At 35.8% G+C, this 26741-nt stretch overlaps 3 protein-coding genes across 7 annotated transcripts in view; 2 read left to right on the top strand and 1 right to left on the bottom strand.

The window, feature by feature from the left end:
* The window catches only part of LOC111599953 (sex peptide receptor), a 54385-nt gene that overhangs the window by 14571 nt on the left and 13073 nt on the right, over positions 1 to 26741 (top strand). For 3 of the 5 annotated variants that reach the window (XM_023315828.2, XM_023315829.2, XM_023315825.2), the window contains one exon: positions 12046 to 12123. The gene's annotated coding sequence lies outside the window, so the exon portion shown is untranslated. Of the gene's footprint in view, positions 1 to 12045; positions 12124 to 26246; positions 26438 to 26741 lie in introns of those variants that run through there. The other 2 variants (XM_023315831.2, XM_023315830.2) reach the window with 1 other exon arrangement.
* Positions 15976 to 16251, bottom strand: LOC111599896. The gene is made up of 2 exons (XM_023315718.2): positions 16140 to 16251; positions 15976 to 16073 (listed from the first exon to the last, which is right to left on the bottom strand). Exons 1-2 carry the CDS (start codon positions 16249 to 16251, stop codon positions 15976 to 15978), a joined length of 210 nt encoding a protein of 69 aa, XP_023171486.1.
* Positions 24043 to 26204, top strand: LOC111599951 (uncharacterized zinc finger protein CG2678). The gene is made up of 2 exons (XM_023315822.2): positions 24043 to 24462; positions 24529 to 26204. The coding sequence occupies exons 1-2, from the start codon at positions 24337 to 24339 to the stop codon at positions 26116 to 26118; spliced, it is 1716 nt and encodes a 571-aa protein (XP_023171590.2). The 5' UTR covers positions 24043 to 24336; the 3' UTR covers positions 26119 to 26204.

Here is a 26741-nt window from a genome sequence, read left to right as displayed (position 1 = left end):
TCTAGCCTGAGTTGAATTCAATTAATTTTCCTCTGATTCCTTGATATAAAGCCAGGAACATTCACTGCTCCGAGCTTTGGCATGCCTAAATTAATCAAAATTTCTGTTAGTTTCCGTGTGACATTTCGCACTTTCGTCTCCTTTCCCATTTGATGAGGGTCTTGACATTTCCTAAAAACTTTCAACAAGCCAGCGGCTATCCAGTGAAGTTTCTTGAGGTCTAGCTAACATTTTGCTCACGTTTGCTAATCGTTAACATTTGCTTGTTTCGTTTTTCATGTGCTTTCAAATTGGTTTAATAACTTGGAAGTATGGTCAGTAGTAAAATTTTCTAAATGAAGATTAAGTGATTATATATTTCATATGAAAGTTTTAGTCAGTTTTCAGCTCAAATTACCGCATTAAATATTTACAATCATATTGAAATCCAGTTTAGCCTTCCATAAAGCTTTTATGCTATATACTTAAATGTGTATTTGCGAAAGAATACGTGGTTTAATTAACATTTTTGAATGTGATTGTAGCAAAAGCTTTTGAAATCTTGATCGACCCTACTTATTTTAGGGTATACGACACATAAAATGCTAGAGCCGCAAGCCAAATGTGAACTTTGTCAATTTGGTTGACCAAGTTTTTAGGAACTTGAACTTCAGATTTCGCCGCCTCTGTAACGCGACAGAAAGAGAGAGAGAGAGAGAGAGAGAGAGAGAGCGAGAGGCAAACTACATTACAACTTTAATAATTTGTATCTGGGGCTATTAATTAAGTAAATATGTAAAAGTTACAGAACGCACATTTAATGACAGCTCCTGCCATATGCCACACTCTGCATGCCACTTGCCATTTGCCCCTTGACACTTTGCGCTTTGGCACTTTGTAACATTTGCTTATTTATTTGTCTGTAAAAATGTTAAATAAAAATGTCAAAAACTTGTTCAAAATGTGAATAAAAGTTAGAATAAAGTCAAAGCTTCAAATTTCAGTTTTATATTCCAATTGGAATTGCGTATAATAAAGCGAAAATCAGAGATGTTTATATTTGAATTTCTTATGTCTTTTAATATGGAAAATACTTTCAGTTGCGGAAGTCTGAGGGCAAAACGTATTTTAAATTTCCCAATAATACTTTGGTGTTTGATAGCAACAGAAGTAAACGTTTCACGTGAAACTCAATTGGCATTTACATATATGCTAATAAGAACTTTACATCAATTTGTGCTTTAATATACTTTAATATATTCCAATAGGCATTCCTTGCTATAAAGATGCTCAAATTGTGTGTTTTTGCCAATTAGATTATTATAAATGAATAAGCAATACAATGAATGTGTCTATTTACATGTGATTGACATTCCAATTAGAATATAATTTGCAAACATTAAATATATTACAAATACCACAAGAGGATTTGCTGTTGATGGAATTTTGTTAATGGAATTTTTTTTAATGTATTCCAATTGGAGTAGCTAAGCTAACTCTAGAAAATATAGCACTAGTTTCTCTCTACTCAAATATAATGCAATAGGACTTTTTAGCATTCTTATTATGATTCAATTTCAATCCTATGTATTTGCAAATTTTCCAATTGGTATTGCGTCAAGCGATTGGTCGAATTGTTGATTTTTAAGCTATGCCAATAGGAATTTTAGCAAACTGTTCCTCGAATTATGTTTTCGACGCCAATTGTGACAGCCGAAGCCAATAATAAAAATAAATAATAAAGGAACATATGTGAACCTACAGCTCAATTGAAAGCGAGAAAAATAGAGAGTGAGGGAGGGAGAGGGGGAGAGAGGGCAAATAAACATTTCATTCGCTCAATGATTGTGAGTAATTAATTTTTCATCAATTCACAATTTGCTGCGGCCAAAGAATGTGGAAGAAAAAATTAAAATTTTTCAAAAATTGTTTTGTAAACAGAGAGAGAGAGGGAGAGATAGAAATATAGATTGCGCTTCATGTGCTTAAATATTTGCTATATATTTATATATATGTATATATATATACATATAGAGATACACAATATTTGTTTTTTTTTTGTTTTGTGTATATAGATGGCCACACGTAAGGCATTTTAAATAAAAAATTCAAAAGTTTTTAACATGTTCAAAATTTGTTTTCTTTTTCTGTTTTGGGCTTTGAATATTATTTTTTGTTTTTTTTTTTTTCGCGCTAATGGATGAGGACAAAACGTGCTTTCCATATTACACAATCGATGGATGTGCTTGCCATATATTACACTTAACAAAAAAATGTAGATGGCGTAATTAAAACGTAGTCCGGGCGACCTGGGAATGAATATGGCAAATCGAAATGGAAGCAAATATATTTTAAACAAAATAAATTAAAAGAAAAATATTTAAAAATAATATAAACAGAGTTGAAATATATAACACCTATATATTTATTATCCTTGACAGTCATTTAAGTTTGTCAATTATACTAGTTCACGAAGTGCAATGAGTTTGAGTGCCTGAAATCCTTCATCCTTCCAACTGTCCGTATGAACGCAAACAATTTTCCATTGAAGTTGGAAGCTTGAAACTTGCTACATTTAATCGTTGATATCGTCGATACTAGGCGAGTGGCAAATCGGAAAATACTATATTTGGTAAAGGTGATTTAGAAGGTAGAATATAAATTCCTATCGGCAAGTCAAGTCGCAAAATATATAGTAGATCTATCTACGCCCATGGTTCGTGGCATAAGCTATATCTATTTTTTTTTATTTTATTTGAAGCTGTAACAGAGATTTGTATACGTTTCACTGTTATTTTAAAGCTTTACTCAGTGTGAATGAAGAAATATACTTGCAGAAAGAGACGAATCATTACCTATACTCATACTCATACTCGTGGCTGAAAAAACTACAGCAAAAAGCTGCAATTTCTCTCTGTGTAGTTGGATAACAAATCCACAGAGAGTAATATGCATAGGCCATAAATAATACAAGAGTGTGTGTGGCACATGCTTGCGGTTACTTGCTGAAATTCCATGACTTACATTAAACGCATTAAAGTCGTTTTCCGATCTCAGATTTGAGTTTCGTTTCTGGCTCAAACTATGTTAAGCTGCGAGCCACTTGGCTTTCAGATTGTGATTCTAGCATGAGACTTCATTCATTATGCATTCGACTTGGGGAACTAGGTAAACGGATGAGCAGACAGAGAGAGAGAGAGAAAGATAGGGAGAGAGAGAAGAAGCCTTGGAAAATCTGGGCTAACAACAAATTTGGCGGGTTATATTTAGTGCAAGCAGCTAGGTAAGGCAACACCTCACAAAATGAAGCAATGCTTGAACTGAGAGTGCTGTACATGACTAGCTGATACCCTGAATAAATCAAATTGAGCTTGAATTAAAGAAAGGTTGACAGTTCCTCTTGGAAAACTCTGAAATATAATAAAAAAGTTTAAAAAATATTTACAAAATTTTAAAATATTTAAAAAATATTTTCAAAAATTTTAATAATTTACAAAATTAAAAAAAAGAGTTTTAATTCAACAAAATCAAACCAACTTTCTATATTCTTTCAATTGTAGTTTCTAACCTAGACCACGATATATATTAAGTGTAGATAAAGATAAAGACTTACTTTTCCGTAGAAAAAGAAAAGAAAAAGATATCGAATATGATATATCAATGGTATGTGATGAAGACTCTAATACAGACTCTAATATCAGAGGCCACGATATGGTTTTTTACACAGAATCTACTGTATGATATTGACTCTTATACGGACTCTAATGTAAGACTCTAGTGTAAATCATGAAAGAGCCTCTTCTATAGCGTTTAATATATGACTATGATATAGATTTTTATATCGAGCCGAATACAGATGCTGTCTCGACTGCCGAAGCTGCATGAGTTAATCTACGATACTAATTATGAAGTGTTACAAACACGTACAAATTGTCAATATACCCACTAGTCTGGCCTTTTCAATTGGTACAGGGTATAGCAAAGCAATGCAAAGCGTCTGCTAACGCAGCGCTAAGCTAGAAAAGCGCACAGCAGATGAGCACTTGAAAAAATAAAGGAATGAAACAAAATTAAAATGCTGCCGTCTGCGATAATGATGTTCCAGTCCATGATAATGATAATGATAATGATAATGATGATGATAATGATAATGATATAGAGGTGCAGTCAAGTTTTGCCGCTTTTAGAAAAATTACAAAAACAAAAAAAATTTGTTTACTTTATCCAATTCGCGCTCATCATTTCGTATTCCTCAAGCGTCAGCATTTCCCACACACACACCCATAGATACGTACACACCCACATACACACACACACAGCGCAAACTTTTAGCATTTGCATAATTTTCAATGAAAGCCTACCTGAGCTATGGCAATGGCTGTGGCTGCTTTGTTCACTTATGCGGTGCGATTGCTCATTTAGAAACTTTCGCTGCAAATTTTGTGAAAAGAAACCGAAAATTCCACTGCTTTAATTTGTATTATTCAGAAAGCCAAAGCCGAAGCCCAAACCCTAAACCGAAGCATCAGACTGAGCTCAGCTCAGCTCAGCTTAGCTAATGGCCTCTCAAAAACAAATGAGAGTTCAAGTCTAGTTGGGAGCTGTTGTTAGCAAATAATAGTCTAATTGCCATTGAGCCTACAGCTTTTTGTGTATTTATATACGGAAGAAGGAAAACAATATAGAAAATATTTTAATCGGATGCCAACGCAATTTTGGCGCCCATTAATCAGCTCTGCCCCATGGACCAAGTGTTTTCCAGGTATTTCTCAACTGCAGGGAAATTTGAGTTTTTGTAAGTACTTCGACCTAAGGTGAAATGAGCTTGCGGCAATTTAGATAGAATTCATTTCCACGAATTCAACATAACCGGATTAGATATTTCTGGGAAAACTTTAAAAACAATCCTTTTTACGTTTTAAAGTCTGCGTTGACTCATAAAACTGGCAGGCAATCAATTGACTCAAAGTAGTTTGGGGTTATGACTTGCATTACTTATAAGCATTGCACATCAATCAATAAATCGCTCAATCAATTTAACATTGTAAATCAAACATAAGTTTGTAACGCTTTTATTGCTCAGAGGCAACGCTAAAAGCTTGGAGTGGAGCATCAATCAATCAATCAGGCTATCACTGAATCATTCAACCTATGGTCCACTGCCTTTTTTATGCGCTTAGATTTTTAATCAATCAATCAATCAATCATGATATTTGATTGATTATTGGTAGATTGTAGACAATGATTGATTAATTGATTGGCCGATTGATGAGCCGTCGCACAATGCTCAAAGCTAGTGTTTTTATGTTGTCAGTATCCACAGTATACAGTCAATCAATCAATCTTTCAATCTATTTAATATTTATCTAAGGTATCTGTGTGTCTAATATATCCCATTATTTATTAAACATCCCATCAATCATCCTTCCATTCAAATTTCTATCGCTTTAATGTCGCTGTTCGTCAGTGCTGATTGCCCATTGTTGCTCATTCCGTCAATCAATCACCCAATATAATTGCAAATGAACGTATCTGCAAGTCAATCCCAGGGATTATTGTCGACTTAATTAAATTCTCACCTCTGACTATCTGCCTCGCTGACTGTTATCGCGCGATTCAGTTCGTTCTAGTGATAAAGTTCTGAAGATAAAGTTGGGCATTGTTATCATTCCATTTGGACAAAAGTTTTCAGAAATTAAAGCCCAAGGGCTTCCGTCAGATAACAGTTGGTTGTTGAGTCCAATGGACGGCAATTACAAAGCAGAACAAGAACAATTTATTGAAGCTGGCATTTACATTGCTTTTCGCTTGTTTCGCTCAATCGTTTTTGGCTGCTGTCGCTCTCAGCGGCAATTAAAGCAACGCACCTAATTAAGCAAAATGCGACTTACTGATGCGAAAGATAAGCATTCAACATTAACTCGCTTCTGCTCAACTACCCAAACGTTGCAGCTGTCGTCTGCAAAAGACTTCAATAACCTCAAACTTTGCGTTCCCCTTCGTGACTCACACTAGGTAGTTCTAAAGTCCTGGAAAAATATCAAGTTTTATTGATCAATTACCAATTTGAGAAGCCGCGATTAAATAATTAAATAATTCATTCATTTTCATTCAGGACATCAGGACGTAGAAACAATAATCTATCAATAGGCTTACAGTTTATAATACATTTTCAATGAGTTCATATTCAACGTCGGCCAAGGTTTAAGATGCACTGATGAGATGGACAGGCGAGTCTGATGGGAAGAGGCGTCTTGCGTCAGCTGTGTAGTAATTGCTCTCACTCTATTATTTATATGCCAATTCATTTGACATTCATTTATAACGATTTTAATTTATGCAAATTGAAGATGCTTCGAACAGGTTTAACGCAACGTTCGCCACAATTTGACACGTCCTGATGCCCCAATCCCTTGTATCAGACAAAGCAACTCTTAACGCTGTCATCATCTGAATATTTTAATACCTCATTGCACAATTGATGAAAGCTAAAAATAGAAATATACATTTAATTAAAATACCTTTAAAGCGTGCTGCACGCATAAAGACCAATTCATGCGAAGTTTAACTGCGCTTAAACATAACAACATAATAGCTTAGCAGTTGAGCAGTTCTATGCAATTCTCATGAAATTCAAATTTTAATTGAATATTGCTTTACACGTGCACTATGCACATATCTATATGCATATAGTCTGTTGTTTATACATATGCATATGGTGTTGCAAGAGTTAAACTATTCTGTACGATTCTCAGTCAATCTTATAGATTTGGCTATGGCCATCTGTGCGTCTGCTTGTTATGTGTGCGTCGATAACGTATCCCATTGTCTTGTTATTGATAGTAAGCTGAAATGTTCAGCTCATTGAAATTAAGGTTTCTACTATAAGGACGCAGATGAAGATTTCATATTGTGGACACCTCCCTACCCCCTAGACGGGCACTCCCTACTAGCTTCCTCTCACCTCTTTTCTGGTTCTGTAAATCCCTTAGTTTTCATAACCAATTATTATAATTATCATACAAACATTTGTCTTGCCTATGCACAATTGACCTTAGCAAACATCAAGCTGGGGCTAAAGGCTATATATGTTGTCTCCTGTGTCATGCGCCCCTTGATAAATGGGTTCAAAAGAAATATACCAAACTGGGTAACTAGTAAATCAAAATGCTGAAACGAAAAAAAAAGAATTGAAAAAATAAGGAAATATGATATATGCTCTCCTGTCGCTGCACATGTTTAATGATACATGTCCAGCTGACGGGTCATAGTGACGCCAGGACAACGTCGGAACATCACCAGGACAACGTGCCCGCTGCACAGAAGCCCTGCGACTTATAAGCCAATGGCATTCGCTCTGCGGTTTCCTTTGTTTTGACACCAAATGCGAGTCAGCGTGACACACCCACAGTATTTTTGCTTGTGTCAAACAATAAGCCCAAGCTTGCCAGAGTATGTACTAACAGATACCCTGTTTTTCAAATTAGAGAGCTTCCAAATATTCTTTGAATATCCTGGCAATCGATTGTTATCGCTTAGTGACCCATTTGTCAAAAAAATATAATATTTTATCCTAAGAATTATGGATTGAGATATTTGTTGGGCCCCATCCAATCGTAATTTATGATAAGTTGACTTATTTTATCACAATGACCCGCTTATCACAGTTTGTTTGTGCTGGGTATGTGGAGTAAGGAAAACAAAAACGAATCACCAATTGAAAAAAAAGAATTGCTTTCATCACAGATTGTGTATGTGTATGCGTGTGTTGCTGTGTGTTGTGTATGTGCGTAATCCCCTCTCTGCGTTATTATTCAAAATTCACACAGATACCACACATTTACTGACACACCAATTTGGGTACAAATTTTTGCGCTATTTAGATCCACAGGCACAGCTTGCCCCACACCTTTAGCCCTTAAGTTAAGTTATTGAAGAGCAGCAAAATCTAAGGAATAAAGTTCTGTCAAAATCCTTTGTAGTTGATGGAGTTGTTTTGCAACACTTGAAGCATTAACATACATACCAAGCCTTGAAATTATGTATTTTTTGCTTATGTATTTGTTGCTCTGCCAACCAACCGACTGTGCGTATACTTAATGTTTACAGCAAAGAGTCGAGCCACAGACATCTGTTTCAATTTCGCTCAAATCGAGCCTGCGCTTCCGACTGAGTGCTTGCCCATTTATATGAAATGTGAGCTGAAGCAGTGACAATAAAAACACAAATCGGAAAAATATCAATTCGTCGGAGAGATTTCTCTCTGATTTAAAACGGAAAAATGTTGTATAAAAATGTTAAATAAGAGATAAGTATAAGCGAAATCACTCGCAATAAGCAAAGCGACACCGCTATCAACACAGATTCGATATTTATCGATTTCTAGTTACTCAATATGGCAATTGAAAAACGAGCTATATCGAGCTATAGTATTGAAACTGCTATTCATATGTTGCACACTTCCTAGTTCAAGGGTAAGCCATAGTTGTTAGCATAGGGCACGATTTGCATGCGCGTGCAAACATCGTCGCTACGGACTTGAAACGTTGCGAGTCCTTGTTGTTAGCCAAATGAATAATGAGTTATGCACAGTGATGCCTGACCTCGAGCGGCTCACACTGCTGGCTGTTGCTGTTGTTGTTGAGTCAACAATATCTAGATCCAAATATGATGTGATTATGTTAATAAGACGTCGCCTTAGCGCTTCTAATAATATTGCCAATAATAATGTCTGGGCCATGGCCGTGCAGCAGACAAGTGCTAACTGCTGCTCGTGCATTATGGCAACAATGAGCTACTTAAGCCAAGATTCTTCTAAAGCTCAGTTCATCTCAGTTCAGAACGTTTTTTATATGTGTGTGTGAGAGAGCTCTGCTACCATTATCTGGGTATAAGCTGCGTATAATTGTAATGCTTTTGGTTTTTATGTACTCACAATTACTTGAGTACACTCAGAGAAAAGCTCCTGCTCAATTTAATGGAAAACCCACTATCATTATCAAAGTCATAGAAGTAAACATAGGCATAGTGAAGGCCATTGTCATTGTCATTGTCATTGTCATTGTCATTGTCATTGTCATTGTCATTGTCATTGTCATTGTCATTGTCATTGTCATTGTCATTGTCATTGTCATTGTCATTGTCATTGTCATTGTCATTGTCATTGTCATTGTCATTGTCATTGTCATTGTCATTGTCATTGTCATTGTCATTGTCATTGTCATTGTCATTGTCATTGTCATTGTCATTGTCATTGTCATTGTCATTGTCATTGTCATTGTCATTGTCATTGTCATTGTCATTGTCATTGTCAATTGTCATTGTCATTGTCATTGTCATTGTCATTGTCATTGTCATTGTCATTGTCATTGTCATTGTCATTGTCATTGTCTTGTCATTGTCATTGTCATTGTCATTGTCATTGTCATTGTCATTGTCATTGTCATTGTCATTGTCATTGTCATTGTCATTGTCATTGTCATTGTCATTGTCATTGTCATTGTCATTGTCATTGTCATTGTCATTGTCATTGTCATTGTCATTGTCATTGTCATTGTCATTGTCATTGTCATTGTCATTGTCATTGTCATTGTCATTGTCATTGTCATTGTCATTGTCATTGTCATTGTCATTGTCATTGTCATTGTCATTGTCATTGTCATTGTCATTGTCATTGTCATTGTCATTGTCATTGTCATTGTCATTGTCATTGTCATTGTCATTGTCATTGTCATTGTCATTGTCATTGTCATTGTCATTGTCATTGTCATTGTCATTGTCATTGTCATTGTCATTGTCATTGTCATTGTCATTGTCATTGTCATTGTCATTGTCATTGTCATTGTCATTGTCATTGTCATTGTCATTGTCATTGTCATTGTCATTGTCATTGTCATATTTTTTATCAATTTCACAGGACTTAACATAAGTGACTTCAATGACAATAACAATGACAATAATCAATTTGCATATAGGATTCATAGCGAACCCATTAATTTTTGTCAGTGTAGGATGTAGTATGTTTTTCGCTGCTTAGGCTTTCGATGGGGCGTCAATCATAAACCGTGGATGAGGCTGTGTCATTGTGCTGACGCTGACATTGAGGCTGACAATGTCGATGTCGATGCGAAGGCTGATGGGCAGTGGACTTAACATAAGTAACGTCAAAGGTCAGCTGCCGAACCGAGCTATTTTATGGAGCTCAACTAGACTAGAAAGTATTTCATCAGACATTCGAATCAAATAGCGGAAAAAAGAAGAGGAAAAGCTCTTCCGAAGATGCCATAAAATGCTGTAGCTGCAAGGGTTGCCAGCAACATACAACCGGGCTTAAGTGAAATGAAAACCAATGTACCGTGCACACATACACACACACAAACACGCCGACACAGTCATCCTGTTTTGTATCCTTTTTGCTTACATCAATTTTTTTCTCGATATTTTGCTGCTTGCTGTAATGGGTGCCAACTTTTCCATTAGCAAACTTAATACAAACGCTTATAGCTTGAAGAACTTGAATATTAAACATACGCCGAGTGTTAATCTCTCTCACACATACATACACTCTCACACTTACTATTCGTTGAATAACTTCTTGTTGCATACTTTTCGGGTGGTAATTTTATTATCAGTTCTTAGCATTGACTTCGCATCTAAAAGGTTAGAGGCAAAGTTTTATTTGCAAATTTGCAAAATTAATCAGGTTTACTTTTTCTGTTTACAAAGACTAAATCATCACTTAGGTAAATTACATACAAATGCACACAGTTTGTGTTTGGCTTTCGACTCGATTTAACGCGTATCATATTTTCGTATTAAGCAAACAGCAGACGAGTGTGGGTAAGCTGAGCTTCAGGGTTTTACTTGTGTACATCTCGAATATTAGATTGTGTTTTCCTATTTGTGAAAGTTTATAGTATGTATAGGCTACAATTACGTTGTGCCTACTAACAGAAGGAGAGGAAAATTAAATAATATATATAAACTTCCAGCTACCTTAACTATAGATGCGTACATTTCGATAAATATCGATTATATGATAAAGAATAAACAATTTTTAATAGTCGGATAGAAAGAGAGAAAGGAAGAGAAAGGCAGAAAGGAGAAAGTCTCTGACAGGCGGCGTATTAAGTTATCGATAAATATATGTCGATTTTAAAACAATGTGCAGACTATGCAAGCAGTCAGTTTTTAGCTGAGTGTATGTAAATGAGCAGCATACTTAGTAGCCCTCAGGTAATCGATAGATTTTATTCGATAAATATCGCTTTGCAGAGTTCTACATACCGAACTTATCCTGTAGCTGATATGAAGGTATCTTAAAGTTGATTAAAATGAACCACAGTAACAAACCCCTCAAGCTATCGATAGATTATAATTCGATTAATATCGATCTATGCTGTAAATAGGGCTTGTTGATAAGAGGGCATCCTCTAGTCGATCAAACTCAACCAGATCAACCTTGTAAGCTATGTGAATTTTATATGTGAATATTAATTCGATACAAATTTCAATTAAATGAAAGCAAATGAATTAATCACGTTAAAACTAATTAAATATTCTGTATGATATCAAAGAATATTAAATTAAATCGTAATTGAGGAGAAAAACTTTACAGATAAAAGACCGCAGAGCTTGCAACATGATTATATAGTGTTACAGCAAAATATATACCATGTAGTATATAATAATAGTACGCTGTATTTATGATTATGTGGAAGCTCTGCTTGATGATATCCTGTACTTACTATATACCCTGTAGTCACGCCTAATGTAGGTATCGGAACTGTTATAATAATTTGTAATTCTAAGACTCCTGTAGTCATGTCTCAGGTATGTATCTAATCCATAATACTTTGCATTACTCAAGCTCAGAAAGTCATCTTTGCTCTAAGATATGACAAAGTCTATTAAAATGTTTGTCAGCCGCAGAGCTTAAAGTCGCAATAAGCTCTTATCTGATTGTTTGTTGAGTTTCGATTTTATTGTAATTTGTCATTTGATTTTTAACGGTTCAATTTGTTAATGTCAGAATTTGTATTCGCTGTTTATGTTCTGTTTTTTTAGCACTCTTTGCTGGCGCCAACAATTTGCATAATTAAAGCCGTCGTTCAGATAGTGAAAAGAAGATAACACGAGCCACAGGTAAGCCGAGCCATATATACATGCATATATATATAAATATATATTTGCAATGCAAATTTAAAGAGATAAACATCTTTCTACTTTTTTGTTTGGTTTTTGTATTGTTATTAAGAACTGTTAACAAATTTATACGCTCGGCGCATGTGAAGAAATTTGTTTTATTTGTTTGTTTGGCTTCGACTTTATTTTTGGGGTACAACATTCCATTTGTGATTTTCTGAGCGATTCTGGTTGGCAAATATTTAGAGCCGGTTTACAACATGTGGGCGAGCCATAAAAAACGCAAAATGAGAGTCGCGAAAGTCGTTAAAGCAACTATTGGCACAACTAGAGCTAAAATGCCCAAGTAAATTTAATGACACTTCTGTCCAATAACAAATACTGTAAACAGACTAATCAAACCTTGAGTAGATCTATTTCAGTTAGCTGTGCACTTAGCTTCTCGACCTGACTCTGTTGTCATGGATTGCCTCTATTGAGGCTATTAATTTAGCCTAATCAATTAGTCTTTATTATGCTATCAATATACGCTTAGACTTCGAGAAATGCCTTAATGGTTGCTTCATTCAAAAGGCCTTTAATTGGGAATGTTTTCAATAAGAAAAAGGCGTAGTTAGGCACTCCAAAGTGGAGTGCTAAAGGTTTTTTCGTTTAATCCCTTCTTTGATTCACATCATTTTCTATTTGAGTCCTTGTCTCTCATGTCTAGTGCTGTGGACTAATCACTTTCGTTGATATTCATTCATTTGTCAGGGCGAGCATAGCTTAACCTTGCCATATCGAACAGGTGACAGCTACTTTGTTTCGATTTGCGTCAATTTGTTTGCTGTTGCTGTGGCTGCTGCTGTTGCATGTAACTGCAAGAGTCATAAATTGCATTGGCTAACAGCTAACAGCTAACAGCTCTTTCGATATGCGTACACGTGCCACCATATGGACCCTAAAGGGGCCTGCGAGCATGTGGCCGGGAATCGTCAATTTCAATATGTTCAAGCAGCAAAATCTTTTTATTGCTTTCAGCCATAAATATTCTCTTTTTGATAGTCAGCTATCAGCAGTGCCCCCACTACAGTGGTAATTGTGCAGCTAGTTGACTTTGACGCGAGTTCGAGTTCTGTGTATACATTCTTCATGACTTCAGAGAAAATGATGACGATAGTTGAGCTTGAGCCATTGAATCTTTTATCTGTCATTTTGAATCACACTAAAGCGCATTTCTATCCACTTGGCCAGTCAAACTTTAATATTGTTCACAAAAGTTGCTCATGCTCAATTTGTGTGCATTCAGAGAGTTGCCTTCTCAGCCAGCTGAAACAAGTATGTGAGCTGCATATGTCACACAAGTGCACTTAGAGAAAAGGCAGAGTAAATAAGTAAATAGAGATAAAACTTTGTGGGTTCTTGAGCTGCGAAGAATTTTTATTGATTTTCTAAAGCTTTTATGAGGACACTTTGAGCCTGAATCAAGCATAATTAAGGAGAAGTACCAGTCCTTTACTCAACTTAAATACTTTACTGATGAACTTAATTGAAGAAGAATATCTTATTTGAGGTACAAAACTTTATGAACTCAAATTAAATTTCATTCTAAGTGTAGGGATGACAGGGAACCTTTCAGATTTCAAAACTAATCTACTTCCAGTCATTCAAGGTACCAAAAATGTACTAAGGATTATTTTTACATTGGCTTCGCTTGGGTCTCTTCCTTAAACTGATGCAATAGCAGCGTTTTGGTATTTTCTATGTTCATGCTTGGCTGATTTTCGAGCATGTGCTTTAAGACATAAAAAAGCTTTTATACACTTAAAACCAAAATTGAAGAATTGAAGAAGACGAAAGCGAAAGAGAAAATACAAAAGGAAATCGAAACTAAAATTTAAAATGAGTTAGCCTGAAGAATGCGAGTCAAGAGTCAACATGTTGTGAGCTCTAATAGGACAACGAAAGTGTTTTGAACACTAAAACAAACTGATCTTTTACAGACAAATATTTTTCTATATCAAAATTCTAATTTTCACTCAGTGTATGCCGCAGCCTTTAAGCCTTTATGCCTTTAATATATATGCGACCAACTATAGCGATGGTATCATTTTAGTTTTACGAAATTCCAAAGTTTAAATTTTGCATCCGCTTTTCAAGTAGCGCAACTGCGGTAGGGGATGATATACACACACACACATGCCCGCACGAATACACACACAATGTTTATACAAATTTGCCAGCAACTCAAAAAATTGTGACGACAAATATGTTTGCGATCAAATGTTTGCACGTATACGTGAAGCCTTTCAGGGCTTTAAAACGCAAAGGTAGTTTGATAAGGAATTTCAGGGCTTAACAAAACTCAAAGGAATTTAATAAGCTTCTTGCCAAGCAAGTAAGTTCATAGTGAGACGTAGCAATAGCTGAATTGGCAAACAAACGAGCTAGCAACTCAATATCTACATCTATCTTTTTGCGTATAAGCGCGTTTGTATCCTGCGTGGGTCGCCTTGGCGACTCGTTTAATTAGCAATTTATTTTGAACGTGCAATAATGAAGGTAACAGAGACTAATTGGATTACGAGCCAATTACAATCTGCAAAATGACAGCAACAAAGCAAACATCTGGACAGCAAATCGATTTATTATTTTCGCAATGTTTATGAAATTCGGGTTTAAGTAAAAAACTAGAAGCAAAAACTGGGCAAAAAATGTAAAAAGCTTTAGTGTTAATGAGATCGAGCTATTCCATATGATCTGCATATGTTATTTAATAAACATAAATTCCAAATTCTCTTTCTCTCTCACTACATGAACTTGTTAGGAAATACCCAAGCGATTAAACAATCGACTGTTTAATTGTGTGTGTTTAATTGGTTAATTAAAAAATACATAAATTTCAATAGACTTCATACCATTTTTTAAATAAAATATAGACGTATATATGTATATTTATATTTATTATTTTTTGACACTTGGCGATAATCTCATTATAATTATAAATGAGTGTGAAATACTAAATACTAAATAAAAAACAAAATAATATATATTTAAATATATTTAACTGCTTATTATACGTCACTGTGCGCTTTAGCTTTGATCTTAAGAAGTAAAACAAGTTTAAGGCTTTTAATTTCTTTTCACAATTTAACTGCTTTTTTTTAATTCTAGACAAAACTAATTGCAATGAAATCTCACATATACTAAATTACTATTTTTTGCCATTTTATGGAATTTTTTTTGTGTTTTGCATTTTTTGTTTCTATATTTATAAATAATAAGTTAAGATCTTTCATTAAATTATAAATATAAATATATTTATAGCAAATCAATTTATTTTTTATTTCTGTTAGTAGATTATTTTTATTTAATTTTTATCATTTTAATAAAAGTTTAAAGAAATTTAAAGCAGTTCAAAGTTAAATGTTTTTAATATTGATAATTATTTTGAAATATTTTTTATTTACTTTTTAATAGTTTTATAGGTTTGGATATTCAATTAATTATATCTGTATGTAAATATACTCTTTGTATTCATACCTACATATGTTAATAACCAGAAAATTGATTTATTTAGTTGTAAATGAAGTAAAAAAATTAAAAATGCAAACATATAATACAAAACCGTATTCAACAACTAAAGAAAAAATTAACAAATAAAATTCAGTTTTATAATAGGCTAACAGATGTTAAAAAACTTATTTTTGAGCTAGGAAAATTATAGCATGTTTCGACTATCAATAAAAAGTTTTAACTCTTTAATTTTTACATAAATTTATTGAATGTATTTTAATTTATTTGTTTTATAAATTTCTTATCAGACTAGTAAACACAACAGACGGCGGTCGCAAGGGGGCATTTCAGGCAGACCTAGAAATAATTGCGAGGCACAAAAGTGTTGGGATCGATGAGCGTGGCCACCTCCCAGGGATGAACCACCGAAGGTCCCGGGATGCGGTTGTAGGCAGCTGCAAGGCAACAGAGATAGATGAGGGCTTATGGAAGAGCACTCTCTGACGCGAATAGTAACTTACCAATTATCTTATTTATAGCAGTCTGTGCATCCAGTATCTGTGTGGGAGCGGCAGTTGCCCAGAGTAGGCAGATTGTGGCGAATACCAGAACAATTGCAAATAATTTCGACATTTTTGTTGATGTGTTGAGCTGCTTCTTGCTGCTGCTGCTGCTGCTGAAGTTTGCCTCGAGTATAATTGACCAAGGCACAGCCGGCGCTATTTATACCCAAACAAAAATTAAGAAAGAATTTGGAAGAACTCGAGCATGAATGGAAAGCCGCAACAGCATCCCGGTTTAAATTCTCAGTTCTCAGCTGTTGACGATTCTCCCGTTTCCTGTTTTTTTTTTGTGTGTAGAAATTGATTTCTGGTTTTGTAGACGCTACGACTAATTTAAGCGCCTGTACAACATAAATATGCGGCATCTGCTACGGTATTTAATCCCGACACTCAAATGTATAAAAGAAATCAAGTCAGAATGGGTGCAGTATAAGCGACTGCTTGATACTCGCTCGTAAGTAGGAAACTTGCACAGAATTTATAGCTTCAAATGCCTAGTAGCTCAATAGTTACTCTACTTTTGCGACTCGGGTTATCAAAGCTAACTATAAACACTTAGTACCTATAGATCCTCGTAGCTCTATGAACTGCAGATTTCACTATGGCTATTGGGAGCACGATTTATTTTGTATTGTTTGCAACCATATATATCCCAACTGACCTTACCACGCTTTGATAGATCCTCATTGTGGGTGTATTCAAAGAAGTCATGAGACTTTTGCAAACGTTGTAAGTTTCATGAGTATGTACCAAAACTTCTATCAGCTGGCTTTGGTGATAATTAATCTCAATTGTCAGCTTTTATGGCAATTTTACTTGTGCCAAATGTGCCAAAGATTCGAGTCTCTCAAGACTCTACCCAAGCCACTACGCAAAACCCATCTACCCGCCCTGCTCCGACTTGATCGAGTAACTCGGCTTCAAACTGGTTTCGCTAAAGAACAAACACGGCGCGACGCCGGCTGGAAATTCCAATATTATGGAAAGTAAACAAACAAAACAAAATATTATTTAAACACTAAATAAATATTTAGAAAAAAAAAAGTATTTTATTTAAATATTAATTTATATGCAACATTTATTGAAATATGCTTAAATGTTTCTTTTTTTTTGCCTAGGAATTTCTGGTCGGTTCATTGTACGCACTTTGTTGCTTTTGTTCGCTTGTTTGTTTTGTTCTGGGCATTACCCAGTTTTTTTGTTGAGACCGAGTCTGGCTGTGGCGTTAAGATCAAAAGGCGAAATTCGTTTGATACGGCGCTTTTGTCGCCTTTTGTTGCAAACGAGTTTCATAGAAAGTAAAAACGTTTTTTCTGTTTTGATATCAATCTGAAACGAGCTGCGTCTTTTTCTATTATTTTTTTATAAACTAAATCCCAAATTTATAGCAGGAATTCAAATTTAAAAACATTATTGAGTTGAAGGTCGACAAAGTGTATAAGAAATATAGGCAAATATTTTATTATTTATAAAGTCTTATTCCCCATTAGGTAACTTAGCATTCCATTAAAGTAGACCACCGCAACGCCGATCATGAAGTGGATCGGCGCATGATGGAGTATTGGCCTTACAGCTCAGAGAACCAGCGTCCTTCTGTATTTAATGGATGCAATACGAATTCGATCGTCGAACTGAATGGAACTGTTGTGCCCAGATATCGTAAGGTTCTGTTGTATAACTAGCCTAGAAATAACAATTTTTCCCTGAGTCAGATAGAAATCGAATCTTATACTTAGTTTTTAAGAAAAAATTGAATTAAATCTTAGTTAGTTTCTTAAAAATTTGTATTTTGCTCAATAAAATTGGGAAATTGAAGTGTAGATATTTATAAATGCTTATGCCTTGCCTTGAGTAAGTTTGACAATTCAACAAGGGTTGCCGTGGGTTCCTGCTTGCTTTAAGCGCTCTCGACGCAGTTGAAAGTGGCAACAGCTGCACAATGACAAACAACTAACTGTTTCCGTGTGGCGTATGTGCGTGTCTGCGGTTGTGCGCCTGTGTGCGTTGTGTGTTCATTGTGCGTGTTTGGGTAGATTTGACTTATGCTAAATCCATACGCTTTTAGGCATATTTGATGCGCACTCTTAAGCAAACGCAAGAAAGTTTGATTGTAATTTTACGTTATTCCCATGCCACGCCCCCTCGCCTCACTTGTGCCTGTCATCAAAGTCATTGTGTTTAATATATATATATTTAATGTGCATAATGGTAATGGGCGCACGTGACGACTTGGGATAAAATTTGTCAGCAACCTAATTGATTGAGACAAATGCGATCCGAATGCGTGATGTGTTGACAACGGAGAATTTGGCAGCTTCCAACTTCTTCTGCTTCTCCTTCGTCATTCATTATTGCACTTGTTGAACGGCAATTACGCTTCGGATCTCACGTGCGTTTCTCTGTTCTCCCTGTATATTGCAAATGAGCCGCGTGAGACGCGGCAATGAAATAAAGCTGCTTATCGCACTCGGTTGTTATCAAGCAGTAATCTGGAGTCCCGCCCCGCTCAAAATGTACTTGATACTAAATATTAATAATGGACCTCAACGATTCCCAGGCTTTTCTTTCTCATGTGCGTGATATGGATTAGATTAGGCGTAGGTGAAGCGAAAAGTTTTTGCCAAATCGAGCAGTAATTTTGGCAAAATATTCTACAAATTGATAGAAACAGTGGAATTTTAATTGAAATTTAAAATTTTTATTTTTCTTCTTTATCTATAAATTTGTAAAATATTTTGTCAAACTTACTGTTTGATTTGCCAAAAACTTTTCGCTAGAAAAAAATTGTCAGAGAAAATTTCAAAAAAAGAAAAGAAATTGTGGAAGAAAAATTAAATTCCAAACGTTAATAAACTTTTCCAATATTTGAAAGTTAAACAATTTGAAATGTATATGCTAAACTAGCTCAACTTGATTTAATTTAAACTTTGTTCGAACAGGAATATTTTTGGCTTTTTTCATGTGTTTTACGTTGTGCTTTGAGCTGAAAATACTTTTTGGTCAAGCTTTCAACAAAATGGGAATTGATTCTAATCAAAAGTTGTTCAAATACGATTTCAATTGAAGTTTTCTCAATCAAGATTTCCTATTGAAACGAAAATTGAAGAAAAACAAAAGCCAAACGTCTTTGGCAACAATTGCAAGTTAAAGAGCTTGGGTCTTAAGACGTTCTCTATAGCTTAAGAAATTTATTGATTTTAGTTTATGCTGCCCTGCATAATATTATTATGCTACTATACAGTAGCTGCGCTCATCCGTTCAATTTAAGCTCTTTAAAAGTAAATGTATAAAACATTTGTGCCCAGAAAGTGACTAAAACAACTTTATACCCCACTCGCTCGTTTGTTTTTCACTCAGACATTTTGTGCGGCATGAAAATTTAGTCAAACAAAAGTATACCGAATTTTAGAGATTAAAACAAAATTGATTGTATAAGGAATTTGCTATACAATTAAAAAAAAGCGCTGTGCGTATACTTAATATGATTTGGGTGCATGTAGATACTGCCCTCGTTTTATTTGTGCTGTGTGCAAATTTGGTAAAGCACAAAATACATATCTGCTTGAGGGTGTCATAAAAATACACACAGAGAGAGTGAGAGAGGAACGGATAGAGGGAGACGGCGCGAGTGAGAGGGAGATAGAGATAGGCTCTGTTGGCATAAACAATAAGCGCGGCAATGAATGAGAAGCTTCGCACACAATAGGGACAAAAGGCAGGCATAAACATATTACCCCAGGGGCAAATTTTCAAATTATACTCTTATAAAAGATTGCTAGCTACTGTTTGCTGGGCTGTATTTGTATTTTTTCCATTGGGCTTAGGCGGCGTATGCGCAACGTGCAAAGGATTTGCGTGAAGTCAAGTAATTTGTGAAATGAAAATAAAGTCTCGAGCAAGCTTTGCTCTCTAGCTGATTGATGTGACATTAATTAGCCTTAACCAACAATCTTCTGTTAACTCTAAAATATCATTTACACACATGTATATATATATGTCTGTAAATATCTGCTTATTTTGTAAGATTAATGTGGACAATTCCAATGGGTCGCATTTGTTCAGCTTTAGCAAATTTGACGGCATATATTTCAATTAATTTTGTTTACATTTGCTTGCTGAGAACGAAGTGAATCAGGTTGTAAATTAATTAACACAACTTGTCGTACTTCCCTCGCTTCTTCCATTGCCTTTTCAATGAGCTTCCCATGCAATGAATAACAAATGTTGCACATGGTGTCCACTTTGTGGCAGCAATGCTTACCACTCACGCTTGACACACGTGCCTTGCTTTCCTGTTGCCAAACTGCTTGAGATTGTCTCCGATTTTCTAAGATAGTAAATATTTTTTGTGGTATTGGTTTACACTGAAGTAAAGTTAGAAATTGATCAAGGAGTTGCACCAAGTCGATATACCCAGCCTTGCACCTTTACAGAGTAAGTGCATTCAATGAAAACTTTTGCTGTTGCCAGTTGTTAAATTCTGGTTGGCATGTGCTTCGCTTTGAGCAACAGCAATTTGTTGCGCCAGAAAAAACTGTTGTTATAATACCCATGGAAAATGGCATGTGAGTGTATAATGGTTTCATGACAGTGTATCTAACAGGCAGGGAGAGACGCGGCAACACACCATAGGGTATGCATGCTCTTGATCAACTGAATGCACCGTCGGGCACTCCCGACTAAAGCACTCTTACTTGTTGTTTTTTTGACACGGCACGTTTTTCACTTCAACTTAAAGTAAGCTCTGGAAGCGTTCGCTGCTTAGATAATGCGCTGTTATATACTACATATTGACAGCCGTGAAGCAGGTAACCTGAACTTGGACACTTGAAAGTCTTATCTCTTGTACCTATGCAGAATGCGTAATGCGGCATAAAGTTGAGATTAAACTGAGCACGTCATTTTGATTTCCTTTCATGAATAACACTTCTAACTTTATAACAACATAACAAAACGAGCTTTTTAAAATGTTTCCCATCATATTTTCAACTTGCAAATCAACTAAAACATTTACACGGAAAACCAGAGTTAAGTAACCAAGAAATACAGTAAAATTTCTACGGCGATATACAGATATAAAAAATAAAAACTTAAATGAAATGGAGTTTACTAGAAGGGTTTCAGAGCTGATTTGTCTTGATGTCGCAACATAACCGAAAATTGGGGTTTGTTTTTAGTCTTGGCTAATAATTAGAAAGGGACAAGAAATGTAATAGATATAGCTCCATTATCAATAAGATTGAATCATTTTATTTTTTTACCTGACGACTTCATCTATCTGTTATATGAGTGTACCCAAGATAATGTTTTTAAGGAGCATTATTTAATCTAAATAAATATTTAAATAATTTTTTTGATATATCTTAAATTAATTATTTCTTTAATAATAATATTAATAAAGAATAATTCCACACCATTATTTAATTTATATTTTTGTATTTCTCTCTGTGTATTTAGCTACACTAGCATCTGCATTGAGTCTTAGGTACTTATTTTTGAAAAGCAAGACAAGTTCTGCAGTTGTTTGGAAAAGGCAATTAAATAGAATTATGACTTGTTCGATTCGAATTCATGTTTGCCATAAATTGACTAAAGACATCTTTAAATAAGCAATTCATACGGTTCATGCACATATATACTATATAGTAGAGACCGTTATTTGAGCCTTTATGTTTACACCTTGAGCAAGGACAAAGCAGAAGCTGCTTACAGCAAGTGACGCATAAGCCTTCGACTAGGCAGCATATGTTTCTATTTATCTTACGGATGTGCTGTGGGTGGACTGGGTAGGACTGAGGTGGTGGCTGGAGTGGGTTTGGCTGGGTGGTTTTGGGTTATTCATGCATAATTAATCATGTTGTGACGCCCGATGTCTTTTGCGTTCGGGGCATGCGTTTGTCAGTTGACATGGTCGCGATTTTTTATCACGGCCTGAGGAAAAGGCAGGCTATATTTATCTAGTTACTAACGCGACCTGTTTTGTTTTATGCCCGCCCAACGCAGCACATAAACGGTTATATGCTGCACTTGTATTCGAATATAAAAAGTGTCTCGCCACTAGGCAGGTTTCACAAGGCAACAAAATTCTAGATCCTCCACAGATTTTGAGTAACAATCTGAAATAGTAGACATTATGTAATAATGGCGAGGTATATTGGTTTTTAGGAGTTGATTCAAAGCTGAGCTACTTCACATCTGGATCTATGTACCATATTCGGTTTATCACCTCGACAAATAAACATTTGCTCATCAAAATGTAACTATTAACGCGTATGAAGCTGTCGCTTAAGCTCGTTCTGTTCCGTTTCCTTTAGCTGAATTTCAATCGACATACACAGAAATCTCAGACACGTTTCCCTGCGGCCAGGGCCTATTTTGTTGTCTCAACGCATGCTTGGCCACGATAATTGTTGGCGTATATCACAGGAAGAGGCGAAAGGAACAAGTAAAAGCACTTTAGTCCGGAGTGAACGACTAGGGGATATGCTGAACATAGGGCTAAATAATTTTAATCGAAATCGTTTAGTATGGTAGGGCATGCAAGAATAGGTAAATCAAATGTCAAGTCCCTAGCTTTTGTAGTGATCCAGATGAATGAGATTAGAGAGACAAAAGAAACAAGTTGATTCAATTCTTCGAACTGATGATTAATAATTTCCACTATGCCTTCTTCTGCCTGTTACATACATGCTCTGCTTTCACTTGGGTTACAGGGTATAATAGTATACATATATGTATATCAGCGAAAATATAAAGAATATGCCTGTTAACGCAAATGGGCTCCAGTCAAAGGACCATTTCGGAGTGTTGATGTGACGGCTTTAACATTATTCCGTCTGTCGCCTGTTTTGTTGCATAATTGAAATAAATATGGTCATGGTCATGTTGGATATAAATATATGAATATGTACATTTTTTTTATTTATTTTTGGTTTAGTCACTTAACAACGAATGGGAACCTTTTTTTCTTTTCTTTTCTTTTCTACTTTTTCATTTTCTATTATTCTCCCTGCTGAACACAATTTAATTTGAATGAAAATAAAATAGGCAAACATATGCTAGATGAGGGAATTCGAGGAAAACTTTGTTTATTTTTTCTATTGTTGCTAAGTGCTTCTGGCTTATGCAGTCTGGACGTGCAATATTGTAATTGCTACTAAAATCAAAAATTCGTTAACAAGAAAACTTTTCTTTGTAAACTAAAACAAAAAAAATTTAAATGCCTTTAAAATGTTGTTTATTTGCTTCGTTTAATTTTAGTTAGTTTTTAATATATATCTGATTTATTTTGTTGAGTGTATTCTTTATTATTAGAAATAATATATTTCATATATTTTACATTATATATATATATATATATATATTATTTAGATAATTTAATTTAAATTAATTTTATTTATTTTCTGGCGTCTTTTTATTATAATTTTTGATTTATTTAACTATTTTTGTTATATAGATAATTATAAAATGCATTTAATATATTGAGATTCAAGAATATTTTTTTTTAAATTTTTTTTTGTGTTAAAAAATTTGTTTTTTTTCTTTGATTATATAATTTATATTTGAATATTTGAATAATTTTATTTGATCGCATTTAATTTTTTTTTTTCTTATTTTATATATTATATATATGTACATACATTTATACATTTTTTATTATTCTCCAGATTTTCTTATTTTAAGTATTTTTTTTCTTATTTAAGTATTTTTTATTATTTGTATCATTTATATTTTCTTAATATTTTTTGCATCTCAAATTTGGACTTGGCGCGCTTCGATTCCATTCACACTCGCTGTTATCGTGTGTTATCGATATTTGATGTGACATGCGCACAAGCATCGATGCCCAAAACAGCTGCTCACTGCGTGTGTACTCATTCAATATGGCGTTGTTTTGTAAAAATTCTTAAATGTTTGTTGGGCATGCTCGTTCCAAAGTGAAAGATATAAAGAGAAACTATAATTATTTAGCAAATTCTTAACAACTAACAATAATAAAATAAAAGAAATCAAAGAGACCGTGAGAGAGTGAGAGAAAGAGAGAGATTAAAGACTTAAATTGACGCGTGAAAAAATTGCAAATTTTGCTTCTGTTGTTGTCGGCGCCGGCGTAAATTTTCAGGCGCCAAAAAGGGCACAAAATAATAAATAGAAAATGGAAGAGGAAATAATGCTAGCTGCAACCACCAATGGCACGGCATCAAATAAAGTTGCGGAGCTATTAGACGAGAAGGAGACGGAGGACAGCAAAGCCGCAGAAGAGGAAGCAGTTGCTGAAGAGGTGGGCAGTGTGGAGGTGTTTTGGCAGGATAAAACAGCAGTAAAAATATTGCCTAATATTTTCTAGGGGAATGCAACGACTCATACCGTAAGCCAGTCAGCAGCTGTGCAGGAGCAAGAAGAAGAGATGGAGCAGGAGATGGAGGTGGAGGCACAAGATGAGGAAATGGGTGAAGCGGAATATCTAGAAGATGAAATGCCTGGTGAAGAGTGTGAGAATGAGAGGAAAGTAGGTGCAGATGTTAAAATCAATAAAGAAAGAGAAGCACTAACCACAGCAGCACAGGAAACGGCATATGATGAAGAAGAAACAGAGGCGGAGGTAGAAGCAGATGCAGGAAAAGGGGCTGAGGCAGATGTAGAGGCAACAGACTCACCGGCAGAAGCAGAGGCAGAAGAAACAGTTGATACGGAAGCAGAGACTGAGGCAGAAGACAATGAAGCCACTGTAGAAGATGTCGAAGCTGCTGAGGAAGAAGCTGACCAAGAGGCAGACACCGCTGACGAAACTGTAGAAGAGCTAGTAGAAGAAGCAGAGGAAGCAGAAGATGAAGGAGAGCTAATCACGGGCGATGATGCGCAGGAATTGCGAACAGAACAAACAAATATCAGTGAACGTCGAGCGGGTGCTCAAGTGGTGGAGGAAGTGGATGAAACACAATGTCGTGTCTGCACTAGCAAAGAGCACCTAGTCAGTCTCTTTACGAAGACCAGCCAAGGCAGCACGCCGGTCGACATGTTGCTGCTTCTCTGTCCAAGTGTTGTCATAGCGCCCAAGGACTTTATGCCACAGTTCATATGCAATAGCTGCTTGGAGAGTCTCACAGTTGCCATAAAGTTGCGCCAGCAACTGGAAAGTACGGAAAAGGATCTGCGCAAGCGTTTGTCGAGGAGCAAGAACAAAGTGCGTAGACCGCGTGGTTATGTCGTCATCGATGCGCCTGTCTCCGATTCAGCCAGTGAGGAGGATGAGGAGGAGCTGAATGACGATGCTGAATTTAAGGTCTCCGATGTAGCAGGTTCCACTAGTGCCGACAGCGACTCGGCGGACACGGATATTAGTGAAAAGCGTAAGCCGGGACGTCGTCGTGGTCGCAAGAAGGGCACAAAACGTTCAGCTGGTGCTAACAGTCAGGATGAGGAGCATCATAAGAAACGTAGCCTACAAATCTCACCAGCTACCACCAGCCAGGGACCTTTCGAGTGCGATCAATGCGATTTGAGTTTTCCCAGGAAGCAATCGTATGTGATGCATCGCAAAATGCACGACGCTCGTCACGAGTTTCATTGTCAGATATGCAATAAAAAGTTCAAGGTACGGGGTGCCTACAAGACGCACATGGAGCGCCATGCATCAGAGCGTGCCCAGTTCCGCTGCGAACTGTGCGCCCAGGTGTTTCGACTTCGAGCCGAGCTAAAACGTCATATGGCACTAAGCCATGATGAACACGGCATTATCTATGAATGCAAGCGATGCCAGCGCACGTTCCTTACTCAAACGCGCTTGCAACGCCATCAGAGCACCAACTGCAGTCGCCATTCGGAGGGCAGGGTCAAGCGGCAATCGACGGAAGGACAACCCAACCAGGGAAGAGATCTATTCAAGTCTGTGGCACCTTTGACAACGACCTACTGGAGCGATAGCTTCTCTGACTAATCGACGACATCTCCATTTGCCTTCTACAATTTCATCTAAAACTGTTCAATACAAATACAAGATGTATCATCAGGACAAAACTAAAATCCATTATTGCATTTGTGTTTTTAATACTTGGAAAACTTTTTATGTGAAAGAAGAAAGGAGAAGAGTCCTTCAGTAGTTGAGTCTCTAATTAGTCTCGCAGCTTTGAAGTAATTTTCATGAAATTCATCAGTGATCCGGTTTGGCAGTTAATACATATATAATTCAATTCACTGGATCGGATTACTATATCATTCAGTTGGCATAGGAATCATCAGCTGAATATGATCTCAATGTAAGACAATTTCTTTATTTTTTTATATTTTGAGCAGCTTTTGTAGTTAAAAGTGATGTAGTATAGTAGAACATAGCATGTATGAATATATGTATGTATGCATACATATATGTATGTATATATGAACGTATCCTGCCACATACACAAATATGTGTAAATGCTCTCTCTTTTACGAGTCTTATGAAGTTAAACACGTTAAGTTCGAAATTTACTTGGCACATCTTTTAAGGCAGTCCTCTCCTCCTCGATTCTCATGAATTCAAGTAGGTTTGGTCTGGGGGGTATTCCATGTGTGGCTGTGTTT

This window comes from Drosophila hydei, unplaced genomic scaffold, assembly GCF_003285905.1.
Source record: "Drosophila hydei strain 15085-1641.00,03,60 unplaced genomic scaffold, DhydRS2 tig00000315-arrow-arrow-pilon, whole genome shotgun sequence".
Taxonomy (NCBI): domain Eukaryota; kingdom Metazoa; phylum Arthropoda; class Insecta; order Diptera; family Drosophilidae; genus Drosophila; species Drosophila hydei.
This window is presented reverse-complemented; position numbering and strand designations above follow the sequence as displayed.

Bases quoted from the DNA above. Each gene is read 5' to 3' on its own strand.
- LOC111599896 (XM_023315718.2), bottom strand. From the start codon at position 16,251: ATGTCGAAATTATTTGCAATTGTTCTGGTATTCGCCACAATCTGCCTA. The intron at 16,074-16,139 runs GTAAGTTACTAT...GTTGCCTTGCAG, and splicing joins TGCTATAAATAAGATAATTG to CTGCCTACAACCGCATCCCG.
- LOC111599951 (XM_023315822.2), top strand. From the start codon at position 24,337: ATGGAAGAGGAAATAATGCTAGCTGCAACCACCAATGGCACGGCATCA. The intron at 24,463-24,528 runs GTGGGCAGTGTG...AATATTTTCTAG, and splicing joins AGGAAGCAGTTGCTGAAGAG to GGGAATGCAACGACTCATAC.